Raw genomic sequence first — 19,691 nt, 5'->3', positions numbered from 1 at the left:
CAAACGCACACGTTCACACAAAAAAGACAAAGCTCCCCCGTGTAGCCTGAACAGACTGTTGGGGCAAGTGCTGTTAGCGAGCAGCACCTATGAAGGCCGGCACGGCACACGAGGGGGTGGGTGGGTGGCCAGCACCACTGCCGGCCGCCTTTGTCTCCCCAGTGGCGATGTTTCCCACATCGCATCAAGTACTCATTTGAGGCTGAGTCGACCTTGGGGAGGCTCAGGACCGATTTCAGATAATCGTCACTGGTGTTGGCCATGATCGGAATCGAACTCGAGTCGCCGGGTTCGTAGCGCAGCGTAGCGCTAACCACTGCACGTCTGCCCCCCCCCACACACACACACATCACACGCACGCAGGCACAACACACAATTTCTTACACTCAATCTCACACCTCGCACACTCGAAGTGCTCACGACAATCACATTGCACTCGCGCCATTAAACCGTGCTGAAAGTTGCAGTTGAAATGGCTTATTTAAAGCCACTTTTACATTTAAGACTTCAAAAGAGCAGACAGAGAGCCGCATCGAAAATCACACAACGACCCTTTCCTGCGCGGCGTTCGTTTGACGCGTCTCGTGCGATATGTTAACATGACGACTACGTTGCAATGCTGAATTCGTGGCGGCACTGTGTTTGATGATGTATTGTATAACAAATGTTACCCTTTCTGGCACTAAAACAGGTGTAAATATATATTCTTAGGTTTTTTTCGGTAAAGCCGCGTAGGTAAAAAATTTAAATTAATAAAAGTAAAATAAAAATAAAATAAAAATCACGACGTTTCGGAGGCAATACAAGCCTCCGTTCTTCAGGTGGAACCGTCACAGCACGATAGCTGTGTCAAGTAAGTAAGGTGTTAATATCTTCTTGGTTCTTTCGGTAAAGTCACGTAGAAGGGAAATAATAAAATAAATAAAATAAAACATCATAAAATATTAAATAATAAAAATAAAACATAATAAAAGATTGTTTTTTCTTATTTCCCTTCTACGTGACTTTACCGAAAGAACCAAGAAGATGTATCCCTGCAGTCACGAAAGCTTTAAATCGAAGGTGTTAATATGTTCATACGCCAAACAGAACCCTTTTGCAACGAATCGTATCTGCATTCACCACACGAACTTGTGGTGAACATGCAAACAAAAGTATGCACTTGTAACATATGGCATTGTCTTTGTGCTGGTCGCCTTTTGGCGTTCTCTGGCCTAACACTGTTTGAGGCTAGGCCCTAAAGTGGCCGTCCATAAATGACGTCACGCGATTTTGGACGATTTTTGACCCCCCCCCCTTCGTCACACGGCGTCACAAAAAGTCAGACCCCCCCCCCTCAAATATGACGTCACAACGCTCTGCCCCCCCCCAAATAAAACATGCTTCAAATCGCTTTAAACTATTTTCATTGTAGTGCGTATTTAAATGCCGCTGCACTCTGATGTAGGAGAAAACATGTATTAAAAAGTCTATTTAATTAAGTAGAACGTGTTGTCTATATTTATTTAAAGTTGCGCATTTTGATGTGACGTCACATTTCTCAACCCCCCCCCCCCTCGTCACACATCGTCACAAATGTCTGACCTCCCCCCTCCACCTAGGTGCGTGACGTCATTTATGGACGGCCCCAAAGAAGGAGGCTGTCTCTGGCCTAGACCAATCCGTTTCAAAGACAAAACATCTCTTACCAGAGACGTTTTACTGCCAGCGTGGCCTGGCTCCGCCCCAGGACACGCCCCCTTTCTAGAACCTACCAGCGGGTTCTTGGTGTGCCCCTTCTGTGACCTTTACCCCCGAGATCCCCCTATGGTGTGCCACGTGGCCTGCCGACCTTTAGGGCTGCCCTAAGCCGCAGATCCCTTTCCTGCCAGCAGCCAGTGCTACGCTGCAGCTATTCTAGGCCACTACACTGAGAACACGTGGCAGGGCACCAAACTCAGGAGGGTGCAAAGCAGAGGTCGCAAACGGGTTTTGATTTCTTACCCGTACCCGGCCGCACCAGGGTCGCAAATGGGTACCCGTACCCGGCCGGGTACGGGTACCCGTTCCCTACCCATACCCTACCCGAAATGAGTGACAAACGGTTACTCACCAGTGACTCACGGCCTACCCGTACCCGTACCTGGCCACACCAGGGTCGCAAACGGGTACCCGTAACCGTACCCGGCCGGGTACGGGTAGCCGGGTATCGGGTAGGGTACGGGTATCGGGTACCCGGTTTGGACCTCTGGTACAAAGTCTATTTGACGATGGGGGTGGTGGGAGAAGGGCCCCCCTCCCCCCCCAGTTATAAAATCATCGACACGTCTCCACCGCCTCTCCGCAGAGCACACTCCCACCCATCAGCGCCCCCCACCCCCCTCCCAGCTCTCCGATGGTGTGGGAATGAGTGGAGCGCAATCGATCTGACCAACTTGAGCACGAACAAGAGACGGATGTTTCCCGACGGAGAAATCTGCGGAATCCATTAATCCGAGCGCACGACGAAGCCGCTTTAATCCTTCGATTTTTTTTTGGTACGTGTACGTACCGGTTCTTGTAGTCAGTCCACTGCTGGATGATGGGCTCCCCGCCACAACCATACAGGTTGTGGAGGTTTATTTAACATACTTCACCACGCTGGTAAGGGGCCGTCCATAAATGACGTCACGCGATTTTGGACGATTTTTGACTCCCCCCCCTCCCCCCCTCGTCACACGGCGTCACAAAAAGTCAGACCCCCCCCCCCTCAAATATGACGTCACAAAAAATAAAACATGCTTCAAATCGCTTTAAACTATTGTCATTGTAGTGCGTATTTAATGTGCCGCTGCACACTGATGTTGTAGGAGAAAACATTTATTAAAAAGTCTATTTAATTAAGTAGAACGTGTTGTCTATATTTATTTAAAGTTGCGAATTTTGATGTGACGTCACATTTCTCACCCCCCCCCTCACACATCGTCACAAATGTCTGACCCCCCACCCCCCCGCCTAGGTGCGTGACGTCATTTATGGACGGCCCCTAAGTGGAGTCGCAGGCGCTTCCGCGGATATCTAAAGGCGTTGCTCAGCGCCAAGAAGAGAGAGCCTTTTGACTTTGAGCTCCTGCCAATTGACAAAGCTGCCGCGGGTTTCTTCGGGGGCGTGTTTAAATGTAACGGACACGCTTTTATGTAAAACACATGGCACATTTAAAATCCTGCTACAGCGCGAGAATGGGTAGTGTGGGGGAAACGCTGTTGTATGGGAATACGTTTCCCCGTCATGGGAACGTGGAAATCTCCGGTGTTCTCTCTGATGAGCCACACTGATGCCATGGATCACAACTCTTTCCTGCGCTGAATCTTGTACAACCCAGAAACACGTCAGGCCGGCGATGACTTCTATAATTATATCAATTCACGCCGTGACGGTGGCAAGGATTTTTAGTGCCGACGTAAAAAAGGTGCTGCTGCGGATTTCTACTCCCCACGCACTCACGATGCTGCCGCGGATTTCTACTCCCCACGCACTTACGATGCTGCTACGGATTTCTACTCCCCACGCACTCACGATGCTGCCGCGGATTTCTACTCCCCACGCACTCACGATGCTGCTACGGATTTCTACTCCCCACGCACTCACGATGCTGCTGCGGATTTCTACTCCCCACGCACTCACGATGCTGCCGCGGATTTCTACTCCCCACGCACTCACGATGCTGCTGCGTATTTCTACTATCCACGCACGCACGATTCCACAGAGGATTTCCGACGGTTTTATGAGCAATTGCAGCTGCCGAGGATTTCTAAGCAGCAACCCCCTCCCCCCTGCCCCCCCCACATTGCAAGTCGCATTGGGGCCACCCCTCCGGGGGTGCCACGAACGTTGAGAAAAACTGGAATCCGCTCAGCAAGTGTCGTGATTTTAATTCCTTTTCTTGTTTGCGGTCTCACGGAGGACGCCGCTCGCGTTTGGGGTTTGATCAAAGCAGCGACGTTGTCGCCAGGACGCAGGGTGCGAGGTGATCCACGTGATCGCGTGGATTTTCTGTCGGGGGTCCTCCGGTTTGCCCCCCCCCCTCTTCTCCGCCCACTCCACGTTCAGAATTAACATCACGCATTTGGGGCCGTCCATAAATGGCGTCACGCGATTTTGGACGATTTTTGACCCCCCCCCTCCTCGTCACACGGCGTTACAAAAAGTCAGACCCCCCTCCCTCAAATATGACGTCACAAAGCTCTGCCCCCCCCCCAAAAAAAATCAAACATGCTTCAAAGGGCTATCTGCCCGTGGAACGTAATGATGATGAATTAAAATGTGTTAATTAAAATTGCTTCATCTGTACTCTTAGGTTTTGTCGGTCACGTAGGTAAAAAATAAAATTAATAGAAACAAAATAAAATAATAAATCACGACGTTTCGGTGGCAACACAAGTCTCCGTCATCAGGTGGGACCGTCACAGCCAGATTTACTGTATCAAGTGATTGCAAAACATTCCAAGATACAAGTTCTTAAATACAAGTTACGTGACTTTACCGAAAAAACCTAACAGCATGAATCCTTGCCGTCACGAAAGCTTCAAATCTAGAATTGCTTCATCTGGTGTGCGAGCCTCTTCGCTGTGTGTCGATGTGGAACCATACGTCATGTTCCCGGGTGCTCTCTGAATACGGAGACCTGTGGTCTCCAGGGACAATATATAAAGGAGATTGAATTGGGGGGAAAAGCAAACAAATAAATAAACAACAAACAATAACTCGTAATTTATAGCGATCGATCAATGGCCCTCCTAGACCGCAATGCGTCCCAGTCTACTTTCGTTAAAGCAATGTGGCAGCAAGGTGAAGTCGCGTCAAACACAGCGTGCTTGACTCAACACACGGCGTGCTTGACCCGGGTCACCGGCGGCTTGGCAAAGGCTGAACATCAACCCCTGGGGGCCGTTTCGGTGAACATTTAGACTCATACTCTTTGGTTCTTTCGGTAAAGTCACGTGGGTATGAAATAAAATAAATCACGACGTTTCGGGCGCACACACAAGCATCCGTCATCAGGTGGGAAAGCGTGATCTGCTGCTGGAGTCAGACTGTTTTAAAAGGTTTGAAATGGGCGTAGCCCAAGGGTCTTTATAACCCTTGGGCTACACCCAGCAGCAGACGATGATTTCCCACCTGATGACGGACGCTTGTGTTGCGCCCGAAACGTCGTGATTTATTTTATTTCATACCCATGTGACTTTACCGAAAGAACCAAAGAGTATGGATTCCTGCAGTCACGAAAGCTTCAAATCAATTTAGAATCATCAGCAGGGTGTGGCCCTGTTAAACGAATACTGCCGGTGACACTGAGACATCTAGACCGGTCCAGCGATTTCGCCGTTTCAACCAACGCTGCTGGAAGGCATTGCACCGCAAGCACTCATTCAACGCTCGAACTAATCCACCAAGCCACGGTCAACCCACCGCAGGATAAGAAGTCAATCATAAATGAACGAAGGCCTCCTCGCTCTCCACCTTGTCCGTCGCGATGACTGTTCGACCATACTTCACCACGCTGGCGATTGCGTCCTGACCATCGAGATGCATTCGCTACCTCCCAAAAACCCCGGGCACCCCCCCCCCCCCCCCCGCGTCTCGCCGCGACGTCTGCCCACCGCAGATCGGCCATGCGACGCTACGGGGCCTCCAAGCGGCGAGCGAGTGGCAGGCTGCGTTTTTGCGCACCGCGGCTCCGATTTAATCCGCTAATGGCGTTGACGCAACAGCAACAAAAAACCGCGTGCTACTACTGCTGCTGCTGTTGCTGCTGTTGCCGGGGAGTCGAGGCGAGGTCAGCCGCGTGCTCACAGCTCACACGGCGGCAGGAGGCGGCAGCAGTAGTAGTTGCGGCTGCAGCGCCACTTAAGCCCAAGCGAGCGAGCCCACAGCTAATGAGCGACTTTCTGACACGCGGACGTGCACGGTGCTGCAAAAAAGCGCTCCGTGGAATGAGTGTGCAGGCGCGTGGCACGGTATTGTATTGCAAGTCCGTAATTATATATATATTGGGGGGGGGGGACACATGCCCCCCCCCCAATATTCAAATATGCTTAAAATGTCCCCTCCCCCCCCCCAATATATTGCTATGCTATGTAAATAAAACAAGAATTTTCCAAACCTTGGCCACAATATCTGGACTTGTCTTCATATAAATCGATGCATGTCTGCTTATATGATTGTGCTTATGGTTGTACTTTATGTCTGCCATTACATACAATGAAACAATAAAAGGTAAAAAAGTAAAAACAGAGCAATGTAATACAATTCACTATTAGACATTATTGTAAATAATAAAAAGTCCATCCCATGCGTTAGTGAATTTTTTGATATTTTAGGCAGAAAATGAGTTTTCAAATTTTTATCTTTTTCTGGGTTGGGACCCCCAGACACCCTAGAAGACTTGCTCCCCCCCAATGTTGACTCCATGGCTACGGCCTTGTTGTAGTGTACGCATTGTTCGATGCTGCTGATGCTGTTGCTGCGTTGGCAGTGGTGCTTCAAGCACGTGTCAGAAAAATAAAACCAAGCACGCTGTTTTATAGCACCGTGCGTGTGTGTGTGGCCTGAACGAGAAAGTATATAGTAGGCGACGTTTCGGGCAATGGCCCTTCTTCATAAGGCATATTTAGAGAGGCCAGAGAGAAAGATAGAGAGTGGATAATACGAGTTTGTTTCTGCACTTTACACCATGGCGGTCTGATAAGAATAACTTTCATTCATAATGGTTGACGGGGCTTTGTTGTGATACAGTATTACAAACATAAATGCAAACTCAAAACAATAGTAACGGCAGTTGTGCACAATGATAAACAAACACACAGTCCTCTTTGGTTCGTTCGGTAAAGTCACGTAGGTATAAAATAAACAATTGTTTCTTGCTGTGGTTGTCCCACCTGATGACGGACGCTTGCGTTGCGCCCGAAACGTCGTGATTTATTTAAATTTATACCCACGTGACTTTACCGAAAGAACCAAAAAGTATGGGTCCATGCAGTCACGAAAACTTCAAATCTAGATTTAACACACCGTCGCAAACAGACTGTTGGGGCAAGAGCTGTGAGCGAGAACCTCTGTCAAGGGGGGTGGGGGGGTGGGCGGTGTGGCCAGAGCCAATACCGATCGCGATGGTCTGACCAGCGCTGGTAGTTGGCAGAGCGCAACAGACTTGGCCCGGGACTCGAACTCAGTCTGGCAGGTTCACAGCTGAGTGCGCGAACCACTGCGCCACTGCTCTCCGCCAATCCATAACAAAGATTCCCCGTATAGCCTTAACAGATTGGTGAGGCAAGTGCTGTCAGCAAGCACCTATGAAGGCCGGCACGGCACACGAAGGGATGGGTGGCTAACACCACGCCCGGCCGCCTTTGTCTCCCTAGTGGCAATGTTTTTTTACACATAGCACTAGGTACTCATTTGAGGCTGAGTCGACCTAGGGGAGGCCCACGACCGATTCAGATAATCGTCACCGATGTTGGCCGTGAGCACACACACACACATTGCATACAGACGCGTGTATGCACTTCGCACACATACACAGACACGTCCCACACATGCCTGTGACTGACACGATGCCACGTGAAGTGAACGCCGTCCCCTTCATAAGTGCTGGGACCCGGGGCCTTCCTGTCGCTTAAAGGGTCAGGGGGAAGCCACGGGAGCCAGCGTCCCTGTTAGAGAGGATCAGTCTAAACCACGCCCATTGTCTTAAGGGGACTGTGCCCAAGTGCAGTCCAGATTTGTTTCCAGGATAATGGATGCAATCATCACAATCACAGTGATGATCACAACGATACCATCCTCATAATGACTATCATATACATCGTGACCATCACCACTTGAATAATAATTCACTTATTTATGAAGGAAAGCAACAACGGACACTTTTTTAAGGAGGGTCTTTCTGCTACATTGGGTTTTTATTAATTTTAAGATGTTTTCAGCCAATTAATGACCAGAGTTTATAAAACACGTGGTCGGATGTTTTATAAACTATGGTCATTAATTGGGGGGGGGGGGGTAACACTCCACCCCCCTACAGATGGAAACATATGGCGATCAGTCCACTCGCTGTACTGCCTTCTCCTGGCGAGAGTTCCACACCATCAGTGCGGTGAACCATCAACCCTCGCTGCTGCCTCCACACAGCGCAGCCACCACCACCACAGCAGCCCAGCTACTCTTATCATCATCATGGCAACTCCCATCATAATCACCGTAAAGTGTGCATTGAGATGCAGCTGTATGCGCGCGTAATATCAATCTAGATGCTACTGCATCGTCATTGCCAGCGCGATAACCATTATGAAGACCATCATTGCAAACATAATAAACGGCGTAATTATCATTACCACCACCAGCAGCAGCACCACCACCATCACCACCATCATCACCCGCCACGGCCTCGCCCTGCAAGACGCACGCGGCGTGGCTCAGGAACTCTCCGCACTTGAGTAATAAATAGGCGGTGAATGGGAGCGCATTAATATTTAAAATTAACACGCACCCATTAATTATTCACCTGGCGCATTTGGCCTAAAAATGACAGAGACAGAGTGCGAGGCACACACAGACAGCGAGACGGAAACACACACACACAAGACAAAGATCCCCCGTATAGCCTTAACATACTGTAAGAGCAAGTGCAGTTAGCGGGCACCTATGACGGCAACACAAGGGGTTGGGTGGTGTGATCAGCACCACGCCCGGCTGCCTTTGTCACACCGTACCAGGTACTCATTCAAGGCTGAGTCGACCTAGAGAAATCCCAGCACCGGTTCAGATATTCGCCACTGATTGTGGCCGCCGTGAGCGGAAATGGAATTGTGGTCGCCAGGTGCCAGGTTCGTAGCGCAGTGCGCTAAGCAGCATTACACTACCGCTCCCCGCAAAGACACCCAAGCAAACTCACACAAAACAAATGCAAAGATCCCCCGTACAGCATTAACAGGCTGTTGGGGGGCAAGTGCTGTTAGCGAGAAGCACCTATGAACGCTGACACATCACACGAGGGCGGTGGTCGGCAAGCACCACGCCCAACCGCCTTTGTCTCCCTAGTGGCTAATTTGAGGCCGAGTAGACCTAAAGGAGGCCCAGGACCGGGTCGGATAATCGTCACCGGTTGTTGACCGTGAGCGGGAAATCGAACCCGGGTGGCCAGGTTCGTAGCGCAGCGTAGCGCTAACCACTACCCCACCGCTCCCCGCAGGGACACGCGCACAGAGATTGCTTCGCGTTGGTGGGCACGGCTTGGTGCACGGTTATTTTTGGTCGATCTCAGCCGCTCAACAGCGACAGGAAGACAAAGAGGGAAAAGGAGGAGAGTGCTATGATGAATGTCCACGCTCTCACGACGACGATGATGATGATGGCGGTAGTTGTGATGGAGATGATAACGGCGGTGGCCATGGTTGACGGTGGTGGTGAGGATAACGATTGTGACGACGGTCATCACGATGAAGATCGCGATATTAATAACACCAACGGCCGGTCAGAGTGATTAAACAATTGAATAATATTAATAGTTAAAACGGAAAGCAATGATGAACGTTACGTAACCACATTTCCTCGGTCGCTTTAAGACAGTGCGCGGCTGATCCCCTCCAACCGGGACCCTGCCGACTCCGCCCTCCCCGTGACGCTTTAAGGGAACAGCTGACAGCAGTTTATTCGAGCCATCACGACGACGACGATGATGATGATGGAGATCATGGGAGATGGGCCTCGCCGTGATTTCACCATTCCCGCATCGTAGAACGTCCGTCCCACCATCATCATCATTAGCTCGGGTGTTTTCAACAATGAACAAACCCCAAGCCGAGGTGCCTTCAGCACCGAATTGGCACCGAACCGACACGGAAAAGATCTTCCTCTGGCGCGTAAACGCATCGAGTCGTCATCGCACGGCGATGACTGCGCGCACCGGAGCGAGACGTGGCGCGTTCCGAGTGCAGCACGCGGCTCACGGAGCGCAAGGAACGGGCAGCCACCGCCCCCCCCCCCACATCGACGGATCCGTGGCCGAGATTCGCTAAAAAGACTCGAGCAGCAGTGCGAGAGAGAGAGAGGGGGAGTGAGATGGATCGATCATTGACTTCGATTTTGTAGCTCCGCGATGCACGTATCTGATCACGTGCGCACAGACCCGCGCGTCCACAGACGTGGCTCGTGATGTCAGTGGTGCCCTACTTCTCGTACAGTATCTTGAGATGCAGATTCTATAAATACTATATTTTGTTGAACTGAATAACCATACAGGACCTCACACAAACACCCAGATCCCCTGTAGGGTCTTAACAAACTGTTGAGGCAGGTGATGTTAGCGAGCACCTATAAAGGGCTGGCACGGCACACGAGGGGTTGGGTGGTTAGCACCACGCCCGGCCGCCTTTGTCTCCCCAGTGGCGATGTTTACTACACACCGCACCAGGTACTCATTTGAGGCTCAGTCGACCTGGGGGAGGCCCAGGACCGGTTCAGTTGTTAACCGCTGCACCACCGCTCTCTTAATACACACAAAGCCACACACATGTACAGCTATTTTTTTCAATCCACTGCTGGATGAAGGCCTCCACACGCAACGCGGGTAGCTGGGGTTTATTTGACTCTACTTCATGCTGGTCAGGGCAGGTGGGTGAAGGCAAAGGGCATAGCTGGGAGCATAGAAGTACAGTACAACAATGGATGTTGTCGGCCTTCAATTTCCTACCCCCCACTTAGCCAAGCAACCACACAACCACGAACGCGTTCAACAGAACCCATCGACTACAACCACCACCACCACCACGAGTGAAATCAAGTCACCGATCAAGCATTGGGACGGCGATCGCCTTTCAGCCGTTAGCCCGAGCCAGAAGTGGAAATTCCACATTTTTATGGCCGGGGGGGGGGGGGTGTTCACAGCTGGTCCGCGGAACGAGCCGGATTGACTCTCTCGCACAAAAGCGATGCTCGCAATGATCACGAACAAAATCGGCAGCGGCAACTCATCATCAACAGCAACAGCAACCGCGCGCACAGCACGCGCCTCGTCATCTGCCGTGTCTCGTGCGTGCATGCGATCACGACAGCCGTCGCGCAGAAGATGTGCTGCAAATCACCCCTTGCACGCAAGCCTCTACACCCTGTGCATGCGCACGCCACGACCCTCTCTGCGTGTGCACACTACGACGCAGCAATGCATGTGCCCACAAACTGATCCGTACATGTGCACATTGCTCAATGCACGTATCTCACCCACCCGTCATTATGCATATCGGCATATGCACGCGCGTCAGCGGCTGCGCATCAATGACCCCCGTACATGGACACACGTGGGGGAACGCACAGAGAAGGGAGGAGGGAGACAGTACGGGGAAGCAGGGGCAAGCAGGGAGATATTAGGGAGAGACTCCGGGCGACGGGGAGAATGCACGGAGATCGACGGGGAGCAGGGATTGGAGCAGCACAGAGGGATACAACTCGGGAGATCACGGCTAGAGCTGGAAGCGCGGTGCACAGATAATGGAGACAACACGAAGATCACATAAAGAGCTGAGAGATAGAGAGAGCTGGGAGAGATTCGAAAGCTTCGTGGGGGCGGTCGGGGGGGGGGAGGAGGTGGCACAGAAAACGAGGACTCCGCATCCACAGCGGAGAGATGGAAAAACTCGTGGAGATTTACGGAGAGAGCTGGGACGGGAAGAGGATAGACGAGGGAGATAAACAGCGGAGAGGAGAGAGGGCCGGGGGGAGAGAGAGGGCCGGGGGGGGGGGGGGGAGAGAGGGTGGGGAGAGAGTCAAATCCCTCTCGGTACCTTCCGAGAGTTCCAGCTCCAGTTCGGCGAGGCGCGCGCTCACGTCGGGCGGGAGACGCGGAATCGCGTCGCCCCCACGCTCGGCCATGCGGGCTCCCTCTCCCCGCGGTGCTGGGGGCAGCAGCAGCCAGGGGCAGCCTCGCCTGGGCTGGGCTTAGGGGCTGGGGGATTATCCCTCCGACTCTCAGTTCCCCCGGTCTGCGTATCCGTCGGTCCCTTCGTCCGCGTGTCTTCACGTAACCTTTGTTTCTCCGCGTCTCTCTGTTGGCCTGTGAATCTGTGTGTGTCTCTCTCGCGCTGTCTCTGTATCTCCCCCGAGTCTTTGTGTCGCGTCTCTCTGCGTTGTCAGTCGATGTGCCCGTGTCCTATTCTGCCCGTGTGTCTAACTGCGGAAGAGCTGACTGACTCTCCCGTCTGCGCCTGTATGTCCGTGCGTGTTGCTACTGCTGCCGTACGCTGGAGCGCACGAGTGCACGGCACCATGCGAACAACGCCACAGCCTCCCTCCCCCCCCAGCCACCACCACCACCACTCCTCCTGCTCTCTCCTCTCCGCGCCGCGCTCTCCGATTCCTCCAGCGTCTCCCCGCACCCACCTCCTATAACCATCCTCTCCCCTTCCCCACCTCCCACATCGAGAGCTTGACTGCTCCTCCCTCCAGCTGCCACCACTAACGCCACTCTATCTATAGTTCTGTAGCCGCTACCCGTCTCCTCCCTGCCCAGCAGCCCTCTTCATCATACATCCACAGCGACTCTACAACGACTCCTCCACCTTCTCTCCATCTACACAAACTCCACCCCTCCTCCTTCTCATCCCATCAACTCCACTCTTCACCCCCCCCCCACCACCATCTCTACACAGCCCCCCTACCCCTCCCTCCTCTTCATCCCATTCACTCCACCCAACCCCCCCCCACCGGTCTCTCCCCCCCCCCCCCACTTCCACTATCCAGGCCACGTGACACAGCCATATCGGCGCGGTCACGTGACGCTCTCCGTGTCGCCTTGCGCAGGAATCTCGAGGAAGAAATCTGCGGAAGTCACTCGCGTCGACCACGCCGCTGGTCGACGCGCCGATATGCGCGTTGGTCGACTGTTTTAGGGCCCCCACCCCCCGCCCCCCGACCCCGTCGTCGAATTCCTGTGTCGTCATCGCGCCGAATAATGTCCCAATTCCGAACTCGAGACGCGTCGGAATAACGGCCCTCGGAAGATGATATCACAGAGCTCGTTCAGAAAGTCGTATCCCCTTGTCGGCTATTGGCCACTCACAGGGGTGTCGTTTGGATGTGCCCTACAAAGTATTTATTGCACGTCAGTCGAAGCGAATAGTTTTTTTTTATTTTCAGCAAAGGGATTTAACGAAATTATGTATGAAAAAAAATTGCCACACCTTGCTTCTAATGTAATAAAAATGTTCGTGCACTCATTGGTGACACGGCTGAGACCATCAACTTACAGCGTTTGAGAACCCGGTTTAATCACGGGCCGATGATCTCAGCTGTACCGGCTCGGTGTCTATGACAAGGCCATTATGAACCCACTGATTCACCGGCGGTATAATATGTCATCTAGAGTTCTATCACTTCTTGTAAACGATGAGCAAACTCATCTGACATAAAAAATATAAAGTTGTGTGCAGGCTAGGAACACGAGTCTGCCTACGTACACACGCACATTGTGGTTTATAGCCGGGACGTGCGGTCAGGGGAGGCACAGCCTCACCTGTCATACTCCAATGAAAATAGCTGTTACGAAAAGTAAAAAATAACAAACTAAAAATTAAGATTTTTTCTACTGATCTATGTTATAAATGTCATTTCTGTACGATTCCAATCATTTTTATAGTCAAAATCTCCAAATTTGCGGAGCTTTGCTGCAAATACAGGGGGAGACGAGAGGTGAGGCAGCGACGAGCTCAGCCTCCCCTCTGATTGCGCAACCCCTCAGAAACTGGATGGAGCGCGGGCAATAATCGCGTGTCTGTTACTATCTCTCTGTGTGTCACCAACGTAATGTTTGTAGACCCCTTCATTTCATGTCCTCGCCTTCCATACTCCAGGTAACTTATTTCACGTATGTGTATAAATATATTTAAGCTCGCTGGTCTCGTCATTGAAATTGCAATGAAAAAGCACCAGGGGAGGCAGCTGTCACATCTGCCTCACTGAGGGGGGCGTGTCGGACACGCCTCCTAAGTGAAGCCACGCCCCCTCAGTGAGGCCACGCCCCCCGGCTCTGACACGAGCCAGTGCCTCCCCAGCCGTTGACCTCACCGCACGTCACTGTATATTCTTAGATTTTTTCTCGGTAAGGTCACGTAGGTAAAAAATTAAAATTAATAAAAGTAAAATAAAAATAAAAATCACGACGTTTCGGAGGCAACACAAGCTTCCGTCTTTGCCTCCGAAACGTCGTGATTTTTATTTTTATTTTTTATTTTACTTTTATTAATTTGAATTTTTTACCTACGTGACTTTACCGAAAAAAACCTCAGAATATGAATCCTTGCAGTCACGAAAGCTTCAAATCTAGAATTAACGCACGTCACTGGTTTATAGGCAGCAAAAGGAGCGATTGTCACGACCAAAGGGGCGGTTTATCCCATCACGGGACACCAGCACGAGGGGTGTTTAACAAACCGCAGCCTTGGACTGGACCGCCGATTCTCGAGACAAAACTGTGGACAATTATATTCGTCGGAAGGGCAAGAGAGACAATTGTGCATCGGTTCTCATCGTGCTTAGTAATCGTCAGCACGGAATCGCCATAATAACCCACTGCGGCCCGGTGAATTGGCCGTGGCTGGTGATGGCAAAGTGTTGTTGTTTGTGTGAACATTTAATGGAAAATGGGAAAATGGGAAAATGCACACGTCTGTCTAAAAAGAACGTATCTCACACGTGACCAGGATATATACGTGATGTTTATATTTTAACTGCGTCCTTTTCTTGTTTTATTCGAGTAAAAGCATTATCAACGCCCGGTACTACCACATCCAGTATACCGAACCCGGCTACGCGCACGGCTACTCGCTCCGTGCTCATTCCAGTCCGCACCGCCGCACCGCAACACAATCGGTGGGGAAACTCACCCCCCGTCTCTGCCTGCGTGGGGACATCTCGGGCGCGCGGGGGGTTGGCGGGGGGGTCATGTGACCCGAAAATTGATACCAGATTTCTCCGGCTGATAGGAAGAGAAGGGAGTTCTTTATTAAATCCAACTGCCCGCGTGGTTTGAAGGCCAATGCGGGAACAAAGTGGCCGGCAGACTGTGTCAACGAGGCTTGGACAACGGTTGCATATACAAACGATTATTTGCGTTAAAATATAGAAGCTATTTCTTACTTAAATGTCTACTGTACGCAAGTTGGAGATATCGTCTTGACTGGTTATGGAAGGTTGTCGCGGGCTTGGGCCGGACTCTAGGGCTGAACGATTTGGGGAAAATATCTAATTGCTATTTTTCTGACATTGCGATTGCAATTTGATTTGCGATTACATTTTTTTTAAGTCATAGATTTAAAACATGTGATGGAGCATTACCACATGACACCATCAAAATATGAACTGCTCTATATATTCTCATGCAAGGATGATAACTTAAAAGATATGAATTGCTTTCAACATGTATTTTTAAAATGTTTTAATTGAAATAGAACAATCGAACATAGAACAATTAATAAGTGAAATAAATAAAGTTATTATAACAATAAAAATAAAAATTCCAATAAGAAAGTAATAGGACTTTTCAAATCGCAAAAAATCGCAGCCTTTGCGATTTGCTAATCGCATTGTTTTCTAAATTGCAATTTCAATTTTAAATCGATTAATCGTTCAGCGATTAATCGGGTTTCAGCCATGGTAGCTGTCGACGAGGCTCGTGATGAAACGCGTGATGAAACACATCCATCCCTGATTGCACCACTGTGTGGATTATGTCTAAACTAGAAACTAAAATCTTGTTGGTTCTTTCAGTAAAGTCGCGTAGAAGGGAAATAATAAAATAATAGAAAGAAAACATTTAATATATAACATTTTTATTTTTATTATTTTATTATTTACCTTCTACGTGACTTTACCGAAAGAACCAAGAAGATGAATCCCTGCAGTCACGAAAGCTTTAAATCAAACTAGAAACTAAAACTCTACTTTTTTATTTTCTCAGGCAAGGCCCACTGAGCCTCTGTAGCTCTTTGTCGGAAGCGACCTGGCCACAGATGATAGCTCAACAAAGTGCCCGATCGTGTGGAAATGTCGAGCAGCCAAATACTCAAAATGCATGTTGGTTCTAAATGTGGAGGGAAAACCGGAGGACCCGGATAAAAATCCACGTGACCACGGGGAGAGAGACACATAAACTCCAAATGTACAGGCGTCAGGGGTCAGGATGGCACCGAATGATGATCCTTACCAACTCCAACAACCATCACACCGACTGGGCTCTCATTGACAGTTTGTGTACGGCCATGGTTCACTAATGAGCCCTAATATCTACGAAGATGTAGCTTGACATGGCCCACTGGTGATCCATAATAATTACAAGGGCCATTAGAACACGCTGGTGTGTGTTATTGGAAGTCTGTCTTGGCGTAGCGCACTGCTGTGCTCTCATTATAACGAGACCCATACAGAACTGGCTTCTTCTTTGCTCGCCTGTGGTAGGGAATTTCTCACTGATGCCTCATCATAAAGGCTAATAACAGTATAGACGTTACATAATTGAATCGCGAGGAAGACGGTGGCTATTTAATCGCAAAATAGTAATTTATCGATTACAGGCGATTCTTGCGTGCACACTATGCATCAGATCGTGCGTCTGAGACTCGGTTATTTATGATTTATTTAAATTCTACGCATACCATATGTGCGAATGATGTGCGAACGTTTCGAAACTTGAATAACGAAGAGGACCAAAATTAGACAAATATTATCGATTAGAAAGCAAGTGGAGATTCCAATCGAATCGCTTGGGCGGTGTGTTGCTACGGTCTTTAACTCCAGTCCTCGCGACCCTTCGAGGTGCAGATATACGTGAGTCCCACCAATCTCTTATATTCACGTGCATGCCTTTAGAGCACATATTTGGCTGCAACAGATGTCCACGTGATAAGGCCACTTCGTTGAGCTATTACTTGTGAAATCTTGACTCGAAGCTTTCGCGACTGCAAGAATTCATATTCTTGGGTCTTTCGGTAAAGTGGCCAGGTCGCTTCTGAAAAGAGCTATATAGTTTAGTGGGCTTTACCTATTAAAAAATATACTTTAGTTTAATAGTTTACGCTACTACACGCTGGCCGCGTCTGACGTGAACTGCGGAGGACTGGAGGTTAAGGGTCATTGCCTCTAAACATCGGGCAGTTCACGAAGCAAGCCGGATAGTGAGGGTCTAAACCGGTTCAGGATTTGCTTTCGCTAGAACGAATGCTGCTGAAATTGTGCACTGCCAGACTGCCGTGTAGCTGATGGGATGTGTAAAAAATACTTGTATATCTTTATGTGTAAGCACGAATAAGGCCTATTGTTTTGTTCGATTATGTTGTTACTTGGCGGGGAGGGAGTGTTTAGAGGGGGCTAAACGGGCGTGGCACGGGCTGGAGAAGAGATGGACTGATGTGGTACAGAAGGATGTGGAGCTGATAGGGCTTGCCAATGACTGGTACCAGCGGTGTCAAGATGGGTCTCTGTGGAGCAGTTTCCTGAGAAGTTGGAGGCAGTTGCCCTCCAACAATACAAGAGGGCAGAGGAGCGTCGCTCACAACAACGAGCGGAGCGCAGGACGGATACAACGCAGAAAGTTGGCACAGTCAGTGCATCTGCCAGTCATCTCAATCAACCCATGGCGCATGGGTCTGTTTCGTGGCATCATGCCAGCGGGCCTTCGACGCTTTGCGTAGCCTCAAAGTGCACCGAGCCTGGCACAAGCGCCGTGGTGACGTCGGTTGTTGTTGTGTCGCTTTTCATTGATGTGCCCACACTGCCCTCGTGTGAGCTACTCGCGGTAGTGACGGCACCACCACCACCACCACCACTCCCACCACCCCACGTGGATGAATCACGGCACCGGAGAGCAGAGGTCGCAACCGGGTACCCGATACCCGTACCCGACCCGATATCCCTGGTGCGGCCGGGTACGGGTACGGGTAGACCGTGAGTCACTGGTGAGTAACTGTTTGTCACTCATTTCCCAACGTCTTGTGTTTCTTCTCACAATTCAAGTTCCTAGAATCAACCCACCCGCGCCTGCAACATGGCTTCATCCCAGAGGTCGCAATCAGGTACCCGATACCCGTACCCTACCCGTACCCGGCCGGGTAGGGTACGGGTACGGCCGGGTACGGGTACCTGTTTGCGACCCTGGTGCGGCCGGGTACAGGTACGGGTAAGGAGTATGAATCAAAACCCGTTTGCGACCTCTGCCGGAGAGCCACAGGCGAGGCTCACAACTCAGCACAATGTGGAGTGCGGTAAAGCACCAAAGGTACAAGTTGGCGAGCCAGTACAACAGCAGAGTCTCAATTGCTCTTAGGGGTGACTATTCTCGGAAATCAGCCGATGATGCTGGATGTAATTACTAGCGAAACGTCGAACTACTCAATTTGTAAATGTTGTGGATTTACTCTCCAACACGCCGGTGGGCTGAAGTAGTAACTAATTGGCGCGTTTGGTTGACGTGACAAACCTTACTGGTTGTGTCGGGTGGTGGAGGGTTACGACACATTCATACTTACGCGATCTAACCCAAAAACCGTTATTATGAATAATATTTGTCGCGAAAGCATACTGTTAAACTACTCTTCGGGATTCGCGACTACGAAGGAAAGTGCACACGGAAAATAACTTTCAATCACAGAGACTTACACATAAACCCATTTACTCGCAGACTTGTTGAGCCCTACAGACTCACATCGAGACCCATAGACTCACACAGAAACCCATAGAGCAGGGGTCGGCAACCAAAATAACCAGAAAGTCAAAGTTTTTTAAAAATTTGGTATAAAAAAAACTCAATATTTCAAGAGTCGCAATGCATGTGAATAGCGTCACCAACCAGTCCTTAAAGTACCATAAGGGAGAAACACAAATAGACTGATAAGAGGTTGACAGCTATGCGATCATATTCTTGGTTCTTTCGGTAAAGTCACATATATAAAAAATAAAAATAAAACTTCAAAATAGAAATACATTTTAAATAACAAAAGCGATCACTCGGCCATCGTTTGACTCGACACAAATAATACTCCGATTGATGCTCCTGCTGTTGTGGAGTGACTCATGCAGCCAGCTATGGCTGCAGGGTTTTGGTAGTACATGTTTATGCCATTTATTGTGAAAATTCCGTCACAGTTCCTATGATCACTGTTTCATTGCTTTCATGGCTTTATTTTGGTGATTTCGAAACGTGTATTGGTTTAGCCATGTTTGTTTGTTGTAGTACAGAGTTAGACTGATGGCCTTAATCTAAGTTGTCTTATGGTTGTTGTTGTTGTTTGACTTGCATCCCACTGGGATTTTTGCACACAGCGTTGTTGTACGGTGTTTTTTTCTGCAATATTTTGCTGTCTTTTCTTGGATTTTCTGTTTGCACTTAGTCACAAATTCAATTTAAGATGTTTTTTGTTCGTGTTTTTGTTTTTTTGTTTGTTGCGGTTGCACCCGATTCAAGAGCCGAATGGCTCACAGGGCGATACCTAATACATGAACTTTGAATTTGAGTCGCCGCTTCGTACACAACAATCGACGTTCATAAGCCCCGCCCCTCCCCCTCATCGCCCCTCCCCCTCATCGCCCCTCCCCCTCATCGCCCCTCCCCCTCATCGCCCCTCCCCCTCATCGCCCCTCCCCCTCATCGCCCCTCCCCCTCATCGCCCCTCCCCCACATCGCCCCTCCCCCT

General features: G+C 50.0%; 1 protein-coding gene across 2 annotated transcripts in view; it reads right to left on the bottom strand.

Annotated features, from left to right (window-relative positions):
• Nucleotides 1-12,442, bottom strand: part of LOC133345256 (disco-interacting protein 2 homolog C-like) — a 151,101-nt gene extending 138,659 nt beyond the window's left edge. Inside the window, exon 1 of one of the 2 annotated variants that reach the window (XM_061555853.1) lies at nt 11,796-12,442. In XM_061555853.1, coding sequence (XP_061411837.1) covers nt 11,796-11,883 — 88 coding nt within the window. In that variant the 5' untranslated portion in view covers nt 11,884-12,442. The remainder of the gene's footprint in view (nt 1-11,795) is intronic. The other variant, XM_061555859.1, reaches the window with a different exon arrangement.
• Nucleotides 12,443-19,691: the final 7,249 nt, after the last annotated feature.

The sequence above is a fragment of the Lethenteron reissneri genome, chromosome 21 (genome assembly GCF_015708825.2).
Source record: "Lethenteron reissneri isolate LAM-NWPU_2019-01 chromosome 21, ASM1570882v1, whole genome shotgun sequence".
NCBI classification, from domain to species: Eukaryota; Metazoa; Chordata; class Hyperoartia; order Petromyzontiformes; family Petromyzontidae; genus Lethenteron; species Lethenteron reissneri.
This window is presented reverse-complemented; position numbering and strand designations above follow the sequence as displayed.